Genomic DNA, 25224 nt, shown 5'->3' on the forward strand with positions numbered 1-25224 from the left:
GCTGCTCATTAAAGAAAAAAAAAAAAAACAACCAACAACAAAGGAACAATGCAGTTATGTAATCTAACAATTCCTTGACGTCTGCATACCTTTCGTGGGGTTAGCATGTCTGACAGCCAGTCACAGGCCAGTTCCAACACATGACCCACTTGACCCCAGCGACACATACAGTCTATCAGGGTAGAGTATTTGCTTTGGTCAGCTCCACTGTCAATGTTTCTGAGTTTGGAGATCACACCGCAGCTTAGATTAAAAAGAAAAAAGGAAGGAAAAAGATGTGTTAACTTTACATTCATTATTGTAGAAATTATTCAAAGACAATCAACCAAAAGAGACACACAGGTGGCTCAAAGATATGTTTACACCACACAGATTTTATTAACTCAGTACATTTATTTAGCAGATTATTTTATCCAAGTTCACCCAAATTATCCAATTTATCAAAATGGGCATTTAAAATGTCAGCTTGGGAAAAAATTAACAAAAACAGTCAACGAGTGTCAGTCGTATTTCTGGATCTAAAAACAGTACCTGAAAGTAGGAATAGCAGCAGGGGGCATAAAGGATGCCAGAATAACCAATGGAGTTATGCAACGGTCATCCTATTAAAAAAAAAAAAGTGAACTGTAATGATGTACACATGCAAAATTTAAGAGATAACTTAAAGTATGATTAAATTATAGCAATTAAAGCGTTTGTTTCTTTTCACTAGAAATGGAAGTAGAAAAAAAATCACATGGCTTACAATCAGCAACTAGGAAATGTAACAGAAATGCACCAGAAGTTGTTACAACATCAAAATACGAGGCACAGAAACTGACCCGTGTGACAAACTGTTTAGAAATCATGTATCTGTTGTCCATGCTTCATGAGTACTATCAAACGAAATGATTATTCATTTAGACATCTGAAGAGCTGAAATCTTTTAAAGATGATTTTTAAAATAATATTTAAAAAAAAGCATGTTGATTTTCAGGAAAGAGGTACATTGTTTCAACCTGTAGTCTCCTAGAAAATTAGCTCCTGATGACAGATTGCTTTAGATGCAAGCTGCTCACTCACTGTAAGAGTATCACTCAAGAGCTAGGCTAGCTAAGGCTGGATGTCTTGCCTGCTCACCAGAACTTCAGAGGAGGGATATTACAAACAAAACAAAACAAAACAAAAAAGTTTGGAATGTCTTTGACAAATCCAAATGTTTTCAGGGTAGAAAGAATATTACATAGAAATGAACAGCTTTTCACTCTCTGATTATCTAAGCTGGTTTGAATGTTGTTAAGTAGACAGAATCAAAAGACTGTTAGAGAGTAGAATCCAATTCTCAGAAGACAATCACAAGAAAGTAACAAAGGAGCCTCAGCTGTTTCAGCAGCTGAAGAGAAACTGGATCACAATAGTAAGTGATGGTGGTGAAAGGGTCTGGAGGAAGGAAGTACAAAAACATGTGCACTCTCATCTACAAAAAGAGTATTTTGCAGTGGCACATTTTCAGTGACTAATTTCCAAAAGATTAAAAAAAAATTCAAGAACAGAATAGTCCTACAAAAAGCAGTAGAAGCAGAACAACTTACTGCATAAGTATCTGTGTTAACAATTGATTCATCAGATTCTGGAACTGGAGGATGGTTTTTCTCACTGATGCAATTTCTAGGAACTTGCTATTGTTTACAGCAACAAAACATACTTAATACCATGAAAATAGATAAGACACACAACAGACAACAACATCAGAGGGAAATACTAGAGCAGTGACAGGAAAAATCTAAGTTTAAATCTAGGCTTTCTTTACCTTAAATACTTTTAAATACTCAGGAAGTACAGAAGCAAATTTTCTGATGGTGTAATCTTTGGCGTCTTCATTGTGATCCAATGCTTTGTGAATACTTCTCCAGAGAATCACTGTAATCTCCAATAAACTCGCCATGCTGGCCACGTCATTTATTGATAACACATCATTCAACACCTGAAATACAAACACAGATGATATCACCCATTATGTTCTACTAAATGAATTTACGTTAAAATAAAGTTTCAAAACACTGAAAATTCTTACATTTGTTTCACAGAGGTGTTGTGCTTATTGTAAAGCATCAGCTCCACGATTCATTCACATTAAGCTATACATAACTTGAGTCATCCCGCTACATTATATTTTTTAAACACTTCATTGCAAAAATCAAACAAACGTAATAAAGAGTAAAATGAGAGAAACATTCATTTTAAGTATGCTCCACATGCCTTCTATCTTATTCTGTGTACTGCATGAAACTTCTAGTATATCAGGCCATGAAAATGCCACAGTAGTGGTTTTCTTTCCCCTTCCAACTCCATAGATGTCCAAACGCTTTCCTTCAGATTTCTCTCACACCATTAACTGCCTATATCTGAAATCTAGCACCACAGACAAACATTACCAGAACTTATCATAAAATGGCATTTCTTACACTTAGGTTCTCCTTTTCACCTTCATCTTCACCATCATCATCAAAACTCTCTTTCACTGCTTTCTGGATGCAGGCATTCAAGCAGCGTCGAATAGTTAGCATCAATTTAGCTACATTTAAATATGATAAGAATAAATCAGACGTTTACTATTTCTTAAGAACGTCATTAATAAATGCTTCTAAGTATAATGTTAGAAAGCCATTCTGAAGAGCAGGCAATAGAAGCAGAAACAGCTAGAAAAAACCATACCAAATTTCCTGGTAAACAAAAATGGAAAAATGGACAAATGTTTTATATATTCAAAAATGAAGAAGAAACAGCAACATTATCATCAGATTCTGTAACTTCATTGTTAAAAACATCTATTCAAAGAAAAAAAGAAATCAAAGCAGGATCAGAGGAAGCTTCTGCAGTTGCTACATCTGTCTGGCATAGCTATTATTTTCATGAACTATACCCAGTAACATATCTCTTCCAATGTGCATTCCAACTATTTGTAATAGGCAGCAATCTAACCATTGCGTTCCCTAATGGGCAGCTCATCTTGCTTAGTTTTCATTTTCTACAGAAGGCACAAAACGTTTGCTACTTTACCTATATTGGTGGGAGCAGTATACTCATAAGCATACTGATAGAACTTTCTAGCTGCTGCTGAATTCATCTGGATCAAAGTAACACAGCGCTCACACCACACATCCTCAGGCTGGTTCACGGGTAGGAAGGAGTTGAATAAGAGATTGACAATGCGCCGCGACACGGGCCGCGAATCAACCTCCAGGCGAGCCAGAAGGTGCTCCATGGGACAGATCTTCCAGAACTTGAAAAAGTGAGTAAAGATATTAATGGAATTGAATAAATGGAGCATGTTTACAGTTCTCCACACATCAAGTCTCAACAAATACCAATAGATTTACAGAAAAGCAGGTGCGTTTTACATTTTACAGAAATACCAGCATGTTCCCATACTCCTGTAACAATGCTACTTTACTGTCCTGATGTGCTTCTAACTCACCTGGTATCTATAAGACTACTAACGTTCTGGTTAGAAGAACTCCAGCTCAACATATCTGCAGTGCTAAATGTAACTAGATGATCACTATGGTCCTTTTCAACCCAGGCCATTCTATGATTCTGTGATTCTATGATTATTAAAATTCTTATCCTAAACCTGAAATTGTATACAAGAAGTTGGAAGCCCTCAATTCTGAAGTGGCTTCCTATTTATCTTGCATTCTGAGTGTATATAAAGTTGGAAAGTGCTAGGGATAATCTTGTCTCAATAAAACATTCTTGAATTGCTGTGATCAAAGGTGGAAGGCACGCATTTGGCAAGTAGCTAATTCTCTCATTAGGGACAGATGAGATCCTTCAGCACTGAAGCCTTAAAATCTGACCAACAAATCATTTATTCCAAGTTTAATTCTCTCATGAACAACAGAGTACATGTTCTATGCAAATTCACTATACAAAGTCACAAGATAAGCATGTCATGGTAAGTAGGCTCAGCAAAAGACAAAACAATCACTAAAATAAAATATAAAATTTAAATTAGTAAACCATTAAGAGCAGAGAGTGGAGAAAGAAGTCAAAGGAGCTGTAACGCCTAAGGCTGGCCAGTATCACCCTAAATAAGAATCCACAGCAGAAAATAAAGTTTGTTTAAAATCACTATGAAAAGAAATGAAAATGCTAAAGCACGTGCCCACAGAATGCAAGTAAAAAATCATAAAAATAGGTAAACAAGAGTAAAAAAGCAGTTCAATAAAGATGTTAAGCTTTTTAGAAGGTGACAGTCCGGAGGAGCTGTTTGTCTGACTGTTGTGCCCTGGCATGGCCACCAGAGGGCAAGGAAGACAGAAACATGCTGAGAGAAAGATGCGTTGAGTACTTGGTGATCCCTACAACCAGTGAGCAAAAAAAACCCAAAGCAGTATGTACAGAGAAACTGCTGGACCTACTGCATGCAATAATAATCCCAAAATAGTTGAAAACTAAAAAAAAAAAAAAAAAAAAAAAAAGTGAGTGAGAGCAGAACAAAAGTGTAGTTGGCTTAATTAAAAACAAGCTTTCCATCATATCCACCATGCCTACAAAATCTCTGCCACAGCAACATCCAAACAAAATATTATTCCCTATGGTTACCTCAGCTGTGCCAAACAGCTATGGAAAGACCACAACTTCATCAAAACCAGTCACAATTAAAACATGTGGTTTAAAAATGCATTGGTTTTTTTTTCCTTTAAGGCTGACTGCAGTAGTCTCAAAGTTACATTTGTTTTTAAAATCAATGCCTTGATTTTTATCTCCTGCCTGCTATCTATCAAGTGCCACTCAACCTACCTTTGCTGCCTTCGTAGCTTTTATTTTCAGCAGCATATCTACAAAAGCCACTCGCACTTTCTCTGAATTGTCATGAAGGCTGTGTTTAACCGTTGGCAGGAGCTGCTCCAGTAATGGATGACTTAATTTGTTGTCCAAAGTTATCGGTAGACACTGAGAGAAAAAAACAGAGTAATTAAAAATACTTAAAGAGTAGATTTGCAAAAAAGATGGAGCTAAAACTGTTGAACTGGACCATGACACTTCTAAGGTGAACTTCAGTAGGGGCTGACACTACGTCTGCATGCTTTTCCTTTAACATTCTTTAGTAAAAGTAGCTTCAAATTTCTAGTGCCCGGCATTCAGCGGACTCACTTCAGATGAATAAGTTTCAAATATATGCTGAGGTCACAGTCTTGCCTTCTATCACAATGTAAAGTACCTTTTGTGGTAGCAATACCAGCTCCCCAAACTCTACTAATTTTGGATTAAAAATTAGTCTCTTTTTTTTTTTTTGCCAAGTTACATTTAACTCAGCTCTTCCTGCTTATTCAGTATAGATTTCCATAATGCTATAGTGGAGCAAGGGAGAATTAACATAAAGATAACTTCAAATTAAAAGTGAATCAATTCATTTTAAGTGGAAACACAGCATAAGGAGATTCTCTAGGGATGGATTAAAACCAGTGGTATAGAAATATACCAGAACTCGCCTGCATACTGAGCGTAACTTCTATTAGCTAGAATTACTGAATTATCAGGTCCAAACAATGCAGAAAGTCTATCAGACTAGAAATGCAAAGTGAATGGGATTCAAAAAAGCCTAACAGTCACTACTCTGGAAGACATTTTTTCTTTCCAGCTGTATGAATTTTCTAAAAGGTGTGTGGAATTTGCATGTAGGAACTTCACTGAATAAGTCATTCTGCAGAACAATTACTGTCCTTGACTATAAGTGGCCTGGAAACCAAAGCTTCATGTAAAAATGTAGAAATGACAATCACAATTTTACATTCAGAAGAAAGACTTACTTTAAAAACAGAGCAACGAACATCAGCAGATGTTACATCACACGCCAGCTCTTCAATTAGCTTTTTTAAAAGATCAGCAATAACTGTTGGAGGAATCATCTCCCAGTATTTGGATGTTATCTGACTAACTCCAAGTATCCCTGTGGAGCGGACAACTGGATGAGGATCTTCCAAGAGGCTCTAGAAGAGAAGAACAATGTGAGTAGAATGATTATTGCTGATCCATTGCTGTTTGACAATAACCTGTAGTCCACAAATAGAATTCCATAATCATAATGCAAATGGTTATGCTATGAGAGAACAACAGTACTTGATGCTCTCTCAAGGCATTTTATTATGAAGTGAACAAGAAAATTTAAATCAGGAACAAGGTTAAGACAATACTGTCCGATTACTTTTCTTAATATGACCTCTGAAATAGTTTTGAATTGTTTTTAAGATAACTTACATTAAGTTTTGCACCTGTGACTTAATTAAGAATACTCAGACTTCTATGTACATGAGTTAGCACTGGATACTGTTCATATATGTTAATATAAAAACTTGACATTCAGTTACCTGATGCTTGTGTTTATAAAGACAATGCTGATGATTTCCAAAACATTTTAGTAAAGAATATACATCCAATCTCATCTATCTAGACTAATTAATTTTTTTTCCAGATTCTTACAATTGTACTTCACTTTAGAACTATTTAGGAATACAGTACTAAACTTGAGGTGAATGCTTACTAATTAAACGTAAAGCTCTCTTCACCATTCCCAAATAAGGATAAGATCATTACCCATCCATGCAGCCCATGGGCGTCCAACCTTCTGGCTTGCCTGGACTGGGCTGCATTGAGTGAAGAGGAATTGTCTTGGGCTGCATATACATAGGGCTCTCCAAAAGTAATGCCTCTTATTTATTTCCATGGAAACTACAACAGATACAATGATCACAGTAACTCTGCTTGATAGAGCCAATTCTCAGCAACAAAACAATATTTTCAGTATAGTAGCCACCATTAGCTGTGAATTTTTGCCAGTGATGAACAGGAGGCTGCATGCCATGTTTGTCAATACCCACACCGGCAGAAGAGACCCACTGGTGCTGTCACTATATTTGGTCATTATACCATCAGCTTATTTTTAGTTAGCTCTCAGCATATTAGTTATATCAAAACTTACAAAAAGTTCTTCAAACTGTTTCTGAATTTCAGCATCCATTTCTTCAGTGTTAAAACTAGGATCACGAATAGGAAAAGCATCAATAAACAAAAATGCTGCATTTGATCGAACTTCTGAGTTTCTTGCCTGTTACAATGAAGGAAAAATTATTATTTCAGTAAGTACAGACTTACAGGCATATCCTATGAAACACTGCTCTCCAAAGACTTTTACTATTTGTAATTAAGTAAATGGGAAAGAAGTTGTTAAATATATGGAAGAAGTTATAGTAACATGATTTTTTTTCACCTTGCATTTCTGCCCCTCTGTAACACCTGAGCTAACAGAACAATAAACTCAAAATACTAATGATCCTAAAGAGTCATAGTCTGAGCCCTTCTTTCTGCAATGCTAAATAAGTTGAAAACAGTTGGGATTTCTCTTGGCTACCTGACACATAAACTTGGGCATGAATCTCCTCTACAGAATACAAGAACCTTGAACTCAAGCAAAGCTTTTATCATTATGTTTATACAGGCAGGCAAATCAGTTGAAAAGCTGAAGCTTATTTCCTCAAGAAAACAGTATTTTGAAACTAAGTACCATGAAGCCTAGAGCGTAACATCCAACATGAACATATTCAATTCTGCATCTATGCATGTAATAGGTTCATGTTCTGAGCTTCTACCAGCTAATCAGAAGCCTGAGATAAACCTCGTAACTCTGACATTTTATCATTCGTAACCATTTTCAGGGTGCTACTCAATATATTTTGCTGGCTGTGGAGCTCTAAATGTAAGGAAAAATGAATAAAGTGTATATTTAGGCAATCAATGAAAAATGATTGGCCCCTGAAGGCTCATAAAGGATAGAAAATACAGAGCAGTCAATGAAATGAAGAAAAGATGAGATTCAAGGTTCATCAGAAGAAACCTGAAATATAACCAGCTGAAAATATTTTATCTGTTAAAGATATCAGTCCTTGATATTTGTGCTCACTTCTCTTTGAAGGAAGAGGGAAGGAATCATTTTGTTCAGATTTTGGTTCCAATTAAGAAAATGTATAAAAAACATACTAAGAATCTAATGTGAAACAAATAATATAGGCTTACTTAACAGCAAGATTAAGACACAGTGCAGGGACCTTCTGCTTACATTCATCCAATTTTCTTCTTTTGCCATGAGATGCTCAGATCAAAGGCAGGGAAAAGAAGAAACTGTATAATCTTGTAATATTTAGAATGAAAGAAACTAATGGTAAATAAAAACAGAAAATCACCAAAGAAATGAACTACAATTACTTAATGTGTAATTCATTTTGTCTTTCCCTTCTGACTTGATCCTCATAGGAGATGAGGGATGGGCATCTCATCTTCAGGTAGGAAAAACAAAACAACACTACCACCACCACATTCTTCAATCCAGCATAATTAAGAAAAATTCTACATTTGATACCACGAGAGTAAGTAAAGCCCATCACATTCTTTAGAGCTTAGGACTGCTTTACTTTACCCCACTGTCACCAAGAGGATCTTCAGTTATTTGATTCAAAAAAAAAAAAAAAAGTTCATGTTTCTTTACCTTCATGTCTGTAATAATTTGAGGAACTGTTAAAACTGTTCTAAGACAGACTGATAGACCTTAAGTTATATAGATCTACTTTTTGGTTATACAATCATGGCACAACTGTTCTGCTCACTTGCGCACAATACTTTTCATAATTAAGATATGAAAGCATAACATTATAAAAACTTCATGTAGCACACAGGTTTATAAAACACATGTAAGTAAAAGCCACAAAGGAAGCTTGGGCTATCTAACATCTGCAAAAGTATCAATTTAAGAAGAAAAAGAGCAAAAGAGCCATGTATTCTAAACAACCATTTTAGAGAGAAAATCAAGTAGCTTCAACATGACCAGTTCTAGAATACTTGTATTCTTACAGCTGAAGTAGTTTTCCTTTTTGCATGGAGCAGGGCAAAAGGGTCTTTTTATGAGCTACCTTTCTTTTATACAACCAGGAACAAGATTTGTTCCTCACTATATTAAATTCGGTTTTCATACACTGGTTGAAATAGCAAACTGGTTATCTAAAATGAAACTAAGATTTCAAGCTTGGGAGAGGAATCCAAATCAGTAGAAGTGATTGTAAACTTCCCTTTTATGTTCTGTATCTTAAAGTATTGGTGATTCCAAGACACAGCAATAGTCCCCTCAAAAATGGCAAATACTTCAGCAGTACCATATAAAAAAGAAAAATGAACTACATGAAAGTAAGATAGCAGCCTATCCAAAAATAAACTGCCTAATTTTAATTTTCAGTCACATATTTCCTTTCACCTATCACAAATATGCTATTGAATCATCTGGAATGGAGAATCTCTCCTTGTTTTGAATCATTACATGATTCATATAACTGCTGCATTCAGCTTTTTACAATCCTCCCTGTACCTTTCTGAAGTTTACCTTCACAACAGTTGGATTACGTTGCTGAATTAAAGCAAGATGACCTACTTGATACACATGCTCACTTCTCAGCTGAAAGTGTTTAACTCCACATGGAGAAGTTATAAAAGTAAAAAAACAATAGAAAAATAATGAACAAGAAATAAACCAAATAGAAGCAATAAAAAAAGCATTGTTCTAGTGATGGAACCGTAAGTGATGTGAAAATTATGAATGTAGTTAAGTAAAATTAGATGCTTATATTATTATAAACAGAATACGTGGGGGGGACCCATAACTCACTGGCTGGAGAAAGCCAGCGCTACATTCTGAAAAGGCAAATTACCTTTAGTGCTCTCCAAAGGATGGGTTTATACAACCGATAGAGCATTTCTTCAACTCCTTGACGAACTTTACTTTGTTTGTGAAAATAACTCAGCATCTGGCAAATCAAACAAAAAACATGTTTTGTACACATCTGTGCACGTTCAAGAAAGATGGGGTGTTGGGGACATCAGAAGTATTCATAAAGCAGGTTGTACGTGTTGTTTTTTGTTTTTAAATCTACTGTTCTTTCCATAAAGTAGCCCAAACACTGCTCAACTGAATAACTGTTTTTTAGTTACTCTTCTGTTTGTTACAGGAACTCCTGCAATCTGTATCGTTTTAAGTTAAATTCTTGTATACTAAAAAAGAAACAGTCATCATTAGCAAATTTATTCCAAGATCCTTCCACACCTTCTCAATTCAAAAGGGATTTATTTACATTACGGTCCTCTTTTAAGATCATAAGCTTCCCTGTTTCTTAATGAAATGAAATTAATGTCTGTCCAAACCCTACTCCATCAAAATTCTAAGCTTGAACCTTGTAAAACCTTTGTATCTGATGGCATACATTCTTAACATAGGTATTGGTATAAATTTGAACTTATGTTCATGGAAAAATATGAAAAGTATGTTAAAAAAATGAAAAACTATTTTCAGTACATGAATGTTAAGACAAGCGATTCTGCCTTAAAATGACCATTTAGCTGAAATATGTGGATCCAGGGGATAACCAAATCTGATGGATGGGACCAACACAGTGATACATTAAGCTGTGTATTGCACACTGGATACCTCTGGCTTCTACGTATTTGAGAGAAAGCAAGAGAAGTAAAAAGGCCACATCAGACGTGAGTGTCTTCTCTTAAAAAGCTTCTTGTTCAATTTCAAATGTTCTGCTCAGGAACAAAAGCCATAGATAGGCCACTAGAATCTGTACCCAAATCAAGGATTGTCCCTACATACATAAACAAAATCAATACACAGCATCTCCCTCTATAGCACAAAAGATATCTATCAGTGTAAGTTTTATATATACCAAAGACAGACAAACCTCATTTCAGACCCACCTACTACATTTGCTTTAAGGAGTTTATGATTTTTTTTTCACTGTAATCAACTATGAAAAGGTCAAGTCCCTGAGTAAAGAAAAGCATAGATAACAGACAGCAAAGGCTATTTCTGGCACTCTTTTCAAGAGCAGGAAAATAAGGGGATTTTTTACAGACAAGAGAAATGTGATGCCAAACTATATGAAAATTCCTCGTAAAATTCATTCTAATAATTTGCCTTTCAGAATATCAGAGTGTATTTTATTTTTTAAATAAGTAAACTCAGTCACAAGCAAAGCATCACACAACTGCTCACCCACTCCTCTTTGGTGGAACGACAGAAAAATCTGGGAGAGTAAAAGCAAGAAAACTTGTGGGTCTAGATAAGAACAGTTTTATAACTGACGAAAAGAGGAATAAAAAAAACCAGCTATTCAGAGGTAATCACCCACCACTTCCCACAAGCAGACCAATGCTCAGCCAGCCTCTGAGCAATGGTTACCTCCTCAAAAATCGCTCTTCCCACAGTTTTTGTTACTGAGGGTGGCATTACAGTGGAAGCAATATCCCTCTGATCAATTTGGGTCAGCTGTGTCCATTCCCAATTTGTTGCTCATCCCAGTCTACTTGCTATGAAGGCAGAGTAAGGGCAAAGATAGCCTTAACATCATGCGAATCTGCTCAGCAAAATCTGAAACACTGCTCTGTATTTACTGTTTTAGTCTACAAAACCAAAACCCAACACAACATGGGCTGCTATGAAAAAAACTAATTCTATCCCAGCCAGACTCAGCACAGCATTTTAGCAGGAAATGGAAAATTCCCACTTTATACTAAACCAGTTCAGTTTGATACCACCGGTTCACATCATGACACAAACTTACCTCTCTAACTTTAGAATAAACAGAAGAACTTCTGGGAAGATGAATTCCATGGTGCATGAAATCCTGAATACAACTGTGTTCAAGTATCTACAGTAAAAACACACATGCATACTACTGTTAACACACAAGAAAAAAATAAGTACAGATGGCCATCCAGCAACATTTTAATCTAAAATAAAAACTGAAATAATAAATATTCTTTCATACTCAGCTTCTGCTTAGCTAAATGTTTTCCATGCTATGCTTCTATCAACGTAAACTGATTTTCAAGATATCAGCATACTGATATGAGATCTTGACTTCTGAGAGTCAAGTTTTGAATTCCAAAGTATCTCCACGTGAATCTACAGGTGGTGGAACTGACTGCACCCTCAGCAAGCTTGCAGATGACACCAAGCTGTGTGGTGCAGACGATACCATAGAAGGAAGAGATGACATCCAGAGGAACTCTTAGAGCTTCAGAGGTGTGCCCACACAAATCTCATGAAGTTCAAGAAGGCAAAGTGCAAGGTTATGCAACCGGGTTGGGGCAATCCTAAATGTCAGTACAGGCTGGGGGGATGAGTGGACTGGGAGCTGCAGAGCAGAGATGGACTTGGGGGTGTTGGTTGATGAAAAACCAAGCATCAGCGAGCAGCACAAGCTTGCAGCTCAGAAAACAAATCATATCCTGGGCTGCATGAAAAGAAGCGTGGCCAGCAGGCTGAGGGAGGCAATTCCTTGCCCTGCTCAGCCCTTGCAAGACTCCACATGCAGCACTGCGTTCAGCTGTGGGGCCATGAGTGTAAGAAAGATACGGAGCTCTTAGTTGGTCTAGAGGAGGGCTGGAGCACCTCTGCTATGAAGACAGGCTGAAGGAGCTAGAGTTACATAGGTTAGAGAAGGCTCTCAAGTCCAACTCCTAAATCCACACAAGATTACCTACAAATTAAACCACATGTCTAAGAGTGTTGTCCAAGCACTTCTTCAACTTCAACACCTTGGAGTTGTGACCACTGCCTTGGGAAGGCTGTTTCAGGCTCTAAAATGAAAACACTGAAGAGAACCGGAGAACTCTATTCACTATAATATTCTGAGCCTCCATCTGAAATTTGGCTGGGACTTTGCTGTGATCTGTAATTATGCTTTTGACCATCCTCCATAGAACTCCACAAAACCTTGGTAAATAAGCTATCAAATACATAGACCTGCACATACTGAATAAATGTTTCAGCAATTTAGGGAATTACTGTACTTACAAAAAACATTGTGTACATGTATAGTTGTGGAAAGAATCATTTCAGCAGCAGAATTAGAAGAGCTTAATAGCAACCAAAGTAGCTAAATGTTAGTAGCTTAGCTTGTAATTACTCCTTGGCACTGTTGGAGAGGTCCTTTCCTTAGGGAAAGGATTCCTTAAAGTTTGCTTAGGAATCCTTCCTAGGATGAATATTCATATAATCTCCCCCCATCTTAAAATTCAGAGCTATCCAAATAAAATTTCAAGCACAGTAATACCTCTAAAGCTTCTCCTGACACCTTCTTCCATGCTCTGAAGTAAATTTCTGAAATGTATTCCATCAAGGATCTGGATTAACACATGGGAAACACTATCAATCAAGCATCCTATGTATCAATCTTACATCCTATGTAATAATATAATATTATATTATATATAATCTCATGAAGATCAGTCTTAATTCTATGTACCAATGCTATTTTTAGAGGAAGCAAATATCTTAACACAGAAAATCTCTCTTACCAGTTGGAAATTCAAAAGAGTAACACAGATATTTTATAATTTCTCTCTAACAAATGTCTTAAATTGTTTACAAATATATATACACTCTTGTAACTGGAAGCACTGGAAAGCCTCTGATTTTAATATGAAGAATAATCTATATAACACTTCCCTGAATAGTCAAAGGAAAAACATAAATTGACATTCTTCATCCATCAATCAAGTTCTCAAGCTATGACCCTACAAGTTATTTTATTTACAAATAACAAGTTGTTATTAAAATGTCTCTGTAGAATCTTACCATATTAAATCAGAGGTTGTCCACAAGAAAAATAAGACTTCACAGAAGCAGAAAAAGACTTGCAGTTCTCCAACATGAACTCCGCAAGTAACAACATGGTTTAAGTGAAAATCATTTGCTTTAGATAGTTCTAAAAAAGCTCTTCATTACATCTCTACTTGTTGCTTTACACATAACTATACATACAATTAAATAAAGTTGTTGAAACAATACTTAGACTCGACAGATTTGATGTTCTCTGGATGCTGAGATATTTTATCAACATAATAGATATTTCAGCTTGAGACAAACAAAGCCTTAGCCAAGCCTCTAATGATCATTAAGAAGTGCAACTGTTATGCTTACCTTGGAAAAAACTGTAATTGGTTCTTAACAGTTCCATGTATCATTTTAATGAAGTTGACATTCCAGCTGAAGAAAAAGCTCAAAATTCTTCTTCCCTGTTGGCAGAGGAAAAAGACAGGTGTATGGAAACTGCAAGGTCATGGCCTGAACCAGTGACTGAGCACCAGGTAAGAAGGGGCGGCTAAGCCATGGGGCTCAGGCACAAGCAATGCATGTGAGTGACCCTGGGCCCACCCTTCCTCACCCTCTCTTAAAGGTTAGCAGCCAAGGAAGCAGCACTGCTATTCAGAGATGGTGCCCTTCTCAAGATGTCAACAGACTTTGGAAAGGGTAAGCCATCTTCTTATATATTGCTTTCTAAACTAAATATTAACAAATATCTTTATAAGCATGCTCCTATCCTACTAGAAGGCACTGTTATCACCTTCCATTGCTCCACAGGAGGAAAAACAAAAGAGTAAACAAAACAGTACAAAAGGGAAGACAGAACCCAGAGGAACACCCAACTTAAGAGCTACTTCAACAGTAAATACAGATTCCTAATTTTTAAACATAATTCAAGTGTTGCAGTTGCTACACCAAAGAGAAAACATGAAACAAATGCCATGTGATTTACATGTTTGCCTATTTTTCCAATGTCCAATCTGTTCTAAAATGACTTTAGGTAATATTCCATAAAGATAAGGAACTGCACAAATCCAGGCTTTCACACCAGGGGTTATCAGAGCTCTGACAAAGATACTTCCATTCTGGCATGATGCTGTGAAGATGGTGAAGGTGCAGATAAAATGACATGACAATTCTCCAGCTTTAGATACGTTTTTGAACAAAGCCACAGAAAACAGCTGGGATGCAGAGGAAGATAAACGATCTGACTAGCACGGACAATTCCCCCTCATACTGTCTCATGGTGTGTTATAGTGCAAGAGTCCTGGAGTTATTTTAATTCATGAAAGCAGAAGAAAACCTTTTTTTCCTTTAGCAAGTTAGAAGTGGTCCTGGCAAGTCTAGTGAGCGACTTTTGCAAGAGGAAAGAGTGAAAGGCTGTGGAGAGAGGAAATAAACTCTTCTGGGCTGAGAAAGATCTGCCCTTGGAATTAGAATCTCGTACAGTAACTGCATAAGTAGCCTAGGTCTGTGTTGTCATACAGTGAATGTATCCAGCTTCTTGAGACTCTAAAGAGTCTGATGATGCATAGTGGTGAGTCAGCCTGTTGCAAAGTTCCTTTGTACTTTTCTAGCAAAAACAAATTAGAAAAACTCATAAGGAGATGCAGTAAATAAGAACCAGTTGTCAATGGCAGATGCTACTACCTACAAAAAAGAAAAACACTGGATAATAAAATAAAATTGTAAAAAAAGTCACTTATCTTCACCTTTGGTAGTCTGATAACAGAAGTGCACTCACCCATCAAGATCCTTGAAAAACTTAAAGGTCAAGGGAATCACAACCTAAGCTCCTACCTCAACAAGGCAAAGATGAGACCACACTTAGCAGAAAAGACAGATGAAGAAAAGGCACAAGGTAGCTTTCTATCCTGTGAAGTGAGGAAGGCATCCAACAGAAATCTGTATTCAGTTTAGTTCAACAATTCCTTTTTCCTTCAGTTTCAGTAGCTTGACCTTGATCATGAGAACATAGCAAATCCCTTCAGTTTAATCTCCTTCCTGTGACCAATGGATCTCGCTAAAACAATTCTCACTATCAATATCCTCAGCATCCTGCTAACAAGTGAACTTGCTCTCCATCATATTGGTGCAGACATAATGAATACATTGTGATTTGCCAGATGTATATATACACATAAAGTTAGCAAGTAAAGATGAGAAAGCAGACCTTCTAAGGGCTCTCCAGGTGATTGGAAACCCCACTAGAACAAGAACATTTTCATAAATCACAGAGAGAAATTCAGAGGAACACTCCGGTAACACAATCTTAAAATAAACCTGTGAGAAATATTACTGTGTTGAATAACACAGTCTGGGAAGGCAGAAAAAGTGAACCACAGGGATCTTGTATTGCACCATAAATGTGTAATTCTGTATCAATCTAGTTTGATCTAAAATCAAGTTAACACAGTTTCTGACCCTTCCCTTCTCTTCATCTTCATATATGATGAACCACTCAAAGCAGCCGCACGATCTTTCTAGGAAACAGATCAGCTACCTCCTAGAATGAACCCAGGACACTGCTGTATGAGCACTCATGCTGAGAAGAGGAAAAAAATGAAAGGAAAGTGAATGGCTTCAGCATCCCTGACAATATGTTAGAATTTATCAGTCAAAAGGCTTAATGTGTAACCATTAAAAATAACCAGAGCTCACTCACAGAAAAGCAGGGCAGGACAGAAGCTTGCTTACCTCTTCTTTTTTGATGTGCTTTACGCTCATAAAACACTGAAGTAACAGGTCTTTGATTTCATTACTGTCCTCTGAATCATAATCAAAACAAAGTAAGGTCTGATGTAGTTTCCACAGACAAACGATGTCTACGCCCTGACAGAAAAAAAGCCCACATGACAGTGATCTTTTAATGTGAAGAATCATTTAATGGATTTTCGACAATGAAATTGAAGCACTTTGTTACAAATGGAAGGTTTCCAGATTGCAAAATTGTGAACGTTAATCAATTTTCACTCCTCTCATTGGGAAAAGATTGCAAAAATATTTTTAACTGTGGAGATACAGACTTCCAACAACTGAAGAACTGTACAGAAAGCTTGCATTTTACACAAGACAGACTAAAATGGTATTATTCCACTTCTCTGCTTCTCAAAATTTAAACAATGAAAGCAGTTAACAGGGAAAAACAGAAGGATAGAACACATAAGGGAAACAATTATAGGGCTAATGAAAAGACTGTCACATTGCTCTAAGTAGCTTTCACTTGTAAACAAACAAAAAAAAATTCAGTTGACAATAGATAATTAAGCAAAAGAAATTATTTCTAGATACAGAGTAACAGAAAATGAAGTTTCCCATTTAAGAATCCTCTATGAGTTGCTGAGAGTAGCTCTTAAAGCCTGAATTAACTAATAGAGCTAACAGCAACTTAAACCTTTGCCAGTGGGCTTTACAAACGAGCAGAGGAGAAAATAAGGAATGTAAAACAAACTGTTCTCTGGTGAAACTACTGCCAAAAGTCTTTAAAGTTCATTCCAGAGAAGGCAGCATTTTGATACGCTCTTTATAGCAGCAACACCAAAAACACAATTTGTAACCAAGACGTATAGTAGGGCTCATTAATGGTGAAGCACTAAGACAGAGAAAAAAAATTAACACAAGAAAGTATACTTGGGAGAGAGTTTCCTCCTTACAATATTCACTAGTAATTTAAAATTCAATATAGCTTCAGCATACCGTAGCAGCTTTACTCAGACTTCTTCTCAGCAGTAAAATAAATACTGTTTTCCCGAGCTGCTCCTTTCCTTCCAGTCCTTTCTCCCACCACATTTCACATACACGCTGGATGGCACTCCGTAGAATATTTTCAGATTCAGGTAATGCAGGAACAATACCTACAACAGGAATAAAGTAAGCATTTATTGTCATGTTGTTATTCATGTAAAACACCGGTCAGTTACAACACTAAATGTATCTCACAATATCTGTCAGCTCTTGCCATATTTATATGTCTTAATAACTTATTTTCACTGTGGATGTTTAGGCAGCTTTACTAATTCTAAGGTTTTGGCCAAGTTTTTCTATCAGTAGCAATAGAATCTCCAGTTTTTACTTCTGTGGCTTATAGTATTTTTTATGGCAAGTCATCTGTCCATGGGTGAACAGGTGTGGGGAAAGAATATTACTGAAGTTCCATACTTTAGACCGTGTAACTGATGTTCAAGTGAGTACTCCCTTAACTTTCTCTCTAAAAGAACTTACATCAGTACCAACTTTTGTCCTTGTGTTTTTTTTTTTCTCCATAGATCCCTCAGGTCAAACATTAAACTTAGTATTGCCATCTGCTAAAAACCAGTGTAATGTGTTTCAAATGTTTGAAAGGGTAGATAACTGCAGGACAAGGGGAAATGGTTTTAAGATGAGGGAGGGAAGATTTAGGCTGGATGTCAGGGGGAAGTTCTTCACTATGAGAGTGGTGAAGTGCTGGAACAGGCTGCCCAGAGAGGCTGTGGATGCCCCACCTCTGGAGGTGTTCAACACCAGGTTGGATGGGGCCCTGGGCAGCCTGGTCTAGTATTAAATGTGGAGGCCCTGCATGTGGCAGGGGGATTGGAGCTTCATGATCCTTGAGGTCCCTTCCAACCCTGGCCATTCTGTGATGTAAGGTAAAACAGACAAGTACGCACCATTTAATATAAAGGCACATTCTAGAAGAGCTTTGTAGTTCACAGTTTCATCCACTACGGGTATGGAAGCAGTAACTACAGCTGTCACTCCTTGGATCACAGCTACAGTTTGTTTCTGAAAGAAAGCAATGTTAAGGAAATAATTCTGCAATTTATTTTACTCTCAGAAGACAATCATGACGAGGTTAGTTAGCCCAGGGAGAAGGCTCCAGGAAGACTTCATTGCAGCCTTCCAGTACTTTAAGCGAGCTTATATTGAGGAGACTGACTTTTTACATGGGCAAATAGTGATGGACAAGGAGGAACAGTTTTAAACAAGATGGGAGACTTAGTTTAGATGTTAGAACTAATTTTATTGCTCAGAAGGTAGTAAGGCATTGGAACAGGTGGATGCCCCATCCCTCAGGGCACTCAGGGTCAGGTTGGAGGAGGCCCTGGGCAGTCTGAGCTGGCGGGTGGCAGCCAGCCAATGACAGGAGGTTGGAACTACGTGATCTCAGAGGTTGCTTCCAACACGAGCCGTGCAGAGAGCAAAGGCAAACGGCTATTAGGCAGCTATTTTGAACAGAATATACCAGAACCCCAAATCAATCAAGCTGCACGAGGAAAATGCAGTTTTTAAAGTACATCCTTTTCAAAAAGTTTTTTTCCAAAAAGCCTTCAGCTCCAGCTGGAAGATAACTTGCTGACTGTATGTATGTATCCAATCCTCCATAAAAAAAATTCATCTGAACAAAAGCAATCAGACAGACACACATTCTGGTGCTAGAAAGATCCTGTTTAGCAAGATATTCTGGAAAAGAAATAGTCTGCTCACTGATTAGATTTGATGACTTTAGAAGCAGGTTCATGAGTTTACTGGCATCTGCACGTATGACAGACTTCCTACAAGCCTCCAGGTCTCTCTAATGATTTGTACACTGGACTATTTTCCCCCAAAAAATTAAATAAACCTTTCCTCCAGTATTCTGGAGAGTTCATGGACTGCAGCACAGAAGCAGAATATGAGGGTCTGAGTTAGGAAAATACTGTGTAAGCTAAACATGAATTTGAGGAGGGGCTGAAATCTAGATTTTCAAATCTTCATTCAGTAAACTGATACATTAAAAGAGGTAGTCAATTTCTCACAGTATATGTCAGGTACTGAAGATACATCTGAGATCAGTATTTACCGAAATAAGACATAAAAAAAACCTCACAAGTTGTGACAAAACTAAGTCCCATCTTTCAGAATTAAGTTATCAGTGGATCTAATCTTGCATACTTAGAGTTGCCATGAAAATATTCCATTTTATTTCCAGGTGAATATTAACTATTATTTATTTTACTTTACTTTTTTTTCATTTTTATTTATTTATTTATTTATTTTTACCATTTCTGGAGCACTCTCAACTTCCATGCCATCATTATTATCAGCATCTTCTACCCTTTGCCATGTTTCCACAGGTTTTTCCATCAAGGTCTCTTTCAATAGGTGTCTCAGTCTCTCCCATAGTACTTCTTTTTGTTTTCTTGACAATTCTTGAAGTAATTCATTCAGGTTGAAAGGATCAAATGTATCTTTCTGCAATCAGAAAATAACACACAACTCCACATCAGTGTTGAGACTTCCCCCCCCCCCAAATTAATACTTTTCTTGACATAAATGATTACTTTCCATGCCTTTACAGTTACAGATAAAATACTTTCTACAAGTTTTATTTCTTTAAAAATAGCATGAGAAATTCCTCCTGACACCCTTTACTGTTAAACAAGGGTGGGTTTTAAAATACTTTAGATCTCAATAACAACATTACTAAGCATAAATGATGTCCCTACAACATCAAACTGTTTCTTGTGTTCCAGATGCTACTTTCCTAATGGAGACAATTCCACATCTTCATCTAAGAAGCATGGAATTAAATTCTCTGATCATAGCTTTACTGCGTTAAATACAAACTGATGATGGCAGATGATGGCATTGGTCGCCTCATCACTCTTCTTTAGCCTTGTGTACCCAGTCTGGGGGGGGAAGGGCATTTCTGCTGAGCTACAGGACTCTTCAGACAGAGCCTCCTTTATCATATGTATAACTTCTAGCAACATCTTCAAATGCATTTTCAGTTGTAATCTTGTGTATAAACAATCATTCCTAAACTGTCACGTTTAATTGAAACTACAGTTCTGAGAGGAAAGGTAGTGCAATCTACTGGTGTTGCGATAGTTGAATCATTTAAATACTTAAAGACTTGGAAAAAAAAGTTGAAGGGTAAAATACTGAAAGAAGACACAGTAAGTATTAAGAGATTCCCTAAGGCTAGGAAAAGAAAGATCCTGTTACATATTTATGGCAGTATTTCTATTCTATTCTACAGCTGGAAACAAATACAATAAAGCAAAGGCTGCACAGGGAGTTCTGCAGCTCTCTACTTCAAACAAACCCAGAAGACAGGATATTAAGATTGTAGTGTTTTGAACAAAAGAACAGACTCGTAATAAGACTAGAGCTTTCTAATCTTTCTCTGGGATGATATGATAGAATTATTCCAAAACCTATGAGGGAGAAGGATGCCACTGAATGATAGTCATATCTGTGATTCATATTCTTCTCTCTAAGAAGTGTTTTCTTGAATTAGAACAGGATTTAGTGGAAAAATTTAACAGTGCCTGATAACGACAATGATAAATAACACAATAATATAGAAATGTTATCTTTTAAAAACAAAGAAAAGTGAAAAGCCCAGGGCAAATCACAGAGAGAGCAGCAAAACCCCAGAGTTTTAGAACTGAATGAAACAAAGCAAGGAGAGAATGGAAAAAGAAAATTAAAGCAGGAGAAGGGGAAGAATAGGAGGAACAGTACATCTTGATGGAAGTTTAGTGGCAAAGACCACAATGTAAATAATTATGCAGTATCATATTTGAGTGAGATTTCACTTGATCTTTTTCTCCTGCTCTTCACCACACTGTATTTACAGACTGCACTCTATCACATCTCCATAACACTCAAGTGACAGAATTATCAAGTACGATTACTCAAGGACAGAAGAAGCAACCAAATCTATCAAATGAACAAACAAATGCTGCTGAAGCATACTTCTGCTCATGTTCACTACACAGCAATGTGCTAACACAGTTTAAAAATAAAATAAAATAATCAACATCAGCAGCAAATGAGTATTTCTTTTCTTTGCTATTGCTACAGTATTTAATCATTATTTTAAAAAGGAAAAATGTGTATGCAACAATCAAATGTTAGAAAAATCAGCCTGTCTGTAGCATCGAGTCATTTGAGATCCCATACCTTTATCAGCTACGATTAAATTACAGGTGCCAGATAAACAACTTAAGCAACTTCTATGCCATGTATCCCATGCACCAATAGTGGGCTTTAGACTTTATTATTCATACACACATATCATGGACTACTTACAGAAATTTGAGTAAAACGCAAGAAGTCCTCAACTGACTGTTTAGACACAGCTTGTAAAAATGCTTCACGTTTCATTGTGATCTTGTTCCTCCTTGCTACATAAACAAAAAATAAACAATAAAAGCATGTTTTACATGCATATAAATCATAGAATGGCTTGGGTTGGAAGGGACCCCAAGGATCATCAAGCTCCAAACCCCCTGATGCAGGCAGGGCCACCAACCTCCATATCTAATACTAGACCAGGCTGCCCAAGGCCCCATCCAACCTGGTGCTGAACACCTCCAGGGATGGGGCATGCTAGAGGTCAGAATGTTAGAAAAAAGCACTGTGTCTCAAAGCGTTACCATTTCATGGTTGAAGTGAATAACTGTGAACATTCTTTATCCACGCAGTTATAATACAATCACAAAATACTTAAGGTTGGAAAGACCACTAAGATCATCCAGTCCAACCATCAATCCACCCCCACCATACCACTGACCACATCCCTCAGTGCCACATGTCCACAGTTCTGTAAAAACCTGCAGGGATGGCGATTGCACCTGGGCAGCCTGTGCCACTGCCCAACAGCTCTTTTAGAGAAGTTTTTCCAAACATCCAACATGACCCACCCCTGGTACAACTTATGGCCATTACCTCTCAACCTATCGCTGTTACCTGGGAGCAGATGCTGACCCCAGCTCAGCACAACCTCCTTTCAGGCAGCTGTAGAGAGCAGTAAGGTTCCCCTCAGCCTCCTCCACATAAAAGATGCCCTCCCCAGTGCATCAGTTACCCAACTCAACACATAGACTCACAGCTGCACTAGGCCACACTGCTCAAATGTGTTTTTTTTTTTTTTTTCAATTAAACAAGGCTTGAAAGCTTAGAAGAACACTGCAGCTGACAAGTTCACCTTAAACAGGAAAAGCATTACCAGCACAAGCACCCTATTGATCCAGCCACCATTCCAGACAGAAGCATTTCCTCACACAAAAAGCAGCAAAACATTGATCCCTTTTCCTCCTGTCAAGCGAGGATGAGGGGGAATCAAGCCACATTTTGGCGCTAAGTGCTTCATTATTGCACGTCACCCATCTGCCATTCCCCCTTCCTCTGGGCGGGACTCCGCGTCCCTCAGCCTCCGCTCCACAGGAGCCGCAGCTCCTGGCCGTGCCCGACGCGAGGAGGCACACAGGCTGCTTACCTAACGCTTCCACAGAAGGAAATCTTCATAGACCCAGGGGTCGCGTTCCCAAATACGCCCGCCTACCCACACAGAAGCCCTCCCTCTCCCTGAGGCCGCGCCGATTCCGACCGCAGTCCCGCGCCGCGCGCTCCGCCGCCGCGTTCGAATCGTCCCGCGGCGGCCGTTGGGCGCGAGCGGCGCCGAGCTCTCGTCTCGCGAGATCTTGGAGCCTACCCTGTCGCGCGTCACTGCGCTTAACGGAGCTGTACGTAGAGGCGGCCGTGCGGTCGGGAGCGCGCTGCTCCCCCAGCAAAGGTGCCGTAGATAAGTAATAAAAAGCTAGATAGGTAAATAAAAGGCGTTTTCATCTTTTTGCGTGTGTCTAGATGGAGCTTGCGTGGCTGTGGCCACCACGCCCACTGACCACGTCTGTCAGTGTCACATCTCCACCGCTCTGGAGCACCTGCAGGGATGGTGACTGCACCGCCTCCCTGGGCAGGCCGTGCCACTGCCCAATGCTCTTCTAGAGAAGTTTTTCCAAAATCCAACCTGACCTTCCCCTTGCACAACTTAAGGCCATTACCTCTCACCCTGTCACTGTTAAACCGAGAGAAGACACTGTTTCAGTGTGCAAATAAACAAAAAAACTGACAGTTTCCACATAAATTCTTACATCTGGCAGGATTTTTCTGGATTGTGATTTTTTAAAAACATGATCTGATCCAGATTCCATCCAATGTTATGTGCAAAAAATCACTTTTAAAATGTAGCTTTTACATCTGCAAACACCTATAATATCCCTGCCTCTCACAGCTTGAGTTCATGCTTACAGATTGTAACATTTCATGTCATGCAGACAATTTACTGACATCCCATTACATTTTCAAGCTTTTGAGCAAACTATTTATATGTCTTTATTTTGTTTTATTTTGTTTTTTGTTTTAAAACTAAAAAATAAAGAAGTATTATATGCTTATCCCATATAATTAATGCTATTTCGTATAGGTTTAAGATGTAACAGATGACTAATATTCCTGAAAACAAAGATAAAATATGGTTTTATTTCCTGAATCAAGTACATGTACAACTTTTGAAGTAACTTGGATTTAAAACAAGTATTTGTCAGATAGAGATTAAACACCCATTGGGGAATAGGTGACATTAATTACCATATGGATACGATCATGGAATCAGATTTACCCAAGGAAGGGACAGTATGACAGAAGGTGTTAGCAGCCAAAAAACTCATCTTCTTGACCAACAAAAATAATGAGTTATCTGCACATAGACTGTTCAGTGCCACTCTTCAGCTCTGCCTGAACCCAAAGAAGCACGTCTCCTCTCACAGCATTTTGCACGAAGGCAAAGACTCATCATCTTTGAAGTGTGGAAAAGTCCGCCCAGCAAATGCTAACATCAACCACCCTGCATCCAGAGAAGGGTCCCATGAGAGGCAGATCTCTGACCAGGCCTAATCCCCACCAGCAGGGGACAGCCAGCAGGTGTTGGCTTCCAGAATAAGAATACCAAAAGAAGGGAAAATGTTGCTGCTCTGCAGAAAAGGATCAGACATTAGGCTTGTTGCAGATTCTATGGTCCTGACTTCGTTTCTTAAGGTTCTTCTTGCATTTATTCAGCTAAGTGTAAGAGGCCTGTGAAGCAATTTGCTTAAAATAAGTTGTATGAGCAATTATCATACTTGTTGAGGAGCAAAAGTAAATAAAAAAGTATGAAAACTGACATTTATGCGTTGTGCTAATATCTAATTTTTTGCATATATTAAGAATCTTTGACATTTTAGATACAAACTGATGGATTTGTTTATCACATCTCTTGTGTGGACTGAATATTTCATTAATACCTTGATTAGGATTTAATTAGGTGCTGCATTAGTCACCTGGTTACAGTTTATTTAGTCGGGCACCTATCCATTTAGCAAATGAATGACAACATATTCTAGCTTACAATTTGTGTTGCATAGCAACCACAAATGATTTTTTCATGGTCTTGAAACTAAAAGTTGATACAGATAACAACAGGCTGGGTAACAATGATTCATTTTGAAGAGCCACATCTAAAAGCACAGATGCAGAATAGGGTTGTGTTGGGTTTTTCAAAGATTGTGCTTGAGCTGCGAGCTGGTAATGAAGCTGCAGCCCTATTTTCAGTTTCTCTAATGTTCTTCCTTTCATGAGTACCAAATTACATGCCTCTTTTTGACATGTCTGTTCATCTGCTCAAAATAATCTATACCCTTTGATAATAATCTTATATTTATTATCATTTTCCTGTCAAGTCAAGTTAAGGCAAAAATGAA

The 25224-nt window shown here is 37.8% G+C and overlaps 1 protein-coding gene across 1 annotated transcript in view; it reads right to left on the minus strand.

Annotated features, from left to right (window-relative positions):
• NCAPG2 (non-SMC condensin II complex subunit G2) overlaps window positions 1-23108 on the minus strand; it is a 35961-nt gene extending 12853 nt beyond the window's left edge. The window contains exons 1-18 of the mRNA XM_010712397.3: window positions 22926-23108; window positions 21737-21831; window positions 19697-19888; window positions 18325-18439; window positions 17375-17532; window positions 16376-16510; window positions 14015-14109; window positions 13146-13215; window positions 11649-11735; window positions 9735-9830; window positions 6965-7090; window positions 5796-5975; window positions 4786-4938; window positions 3040-3262; window positions 2445-2554; window positions 1790-1963; window positions 532-602; window positions 90-243 (exon numbers count right to left, since the gene is read on the minus strand). Coding sequence (XP_010710699.2) covers window positions 90-243; window positions 532-602; window positions 1790-1963; window positions 2445-2554; window positions 3040-3262; window positions 4786-4938; window positions 5796-5975; window positions 6965-7090; window positions 9735-9830; window positions 11649-11735; window positions 13146-13215; window positions 14015-14109; window positions 16376-16510; window positions 17375-17532; window positions 18325-18439; window positions 19697-19888; window positions 21737-21811 — 2214 coding nt within the window. The 5' untranslated portion in view covers window positions 21812-21831; window positions 22926-23108. The remainder of the gene's footprint in view (window positions 1-89; window positions 244-531; window positions 603-1789; window positions 1964-2444; window positions 2555-3039; window positions 3263-4785; window positions 4939-5795; window positions 5976-6964; window positions 7091-9734; window positions 9831-11648; window positions 11736-13145; window positions 13216-14014; window positions 14110-16375; window positions 16511-17374; window positions 17533-18324; window positions 18440-19696; window positions 19889-21736; window positions 21832-22925) is intronic.
• Window positions 23109-25224: the final 2116 nt, after the last annotated feature.

This window comes from Meleagris gallopavo, chromosome 6, assembly GCF_905368555.1.
Source record: "Meleagris gallopavo chromosome 6, MGAL_WU_HG_1.1, whole genome shotgun sequence".
NCBI lineage: Eukaryota > Metazoa > Chordata > Aves > Galliformes > Phasianidae > Meleagris > Meleagris gallopavo.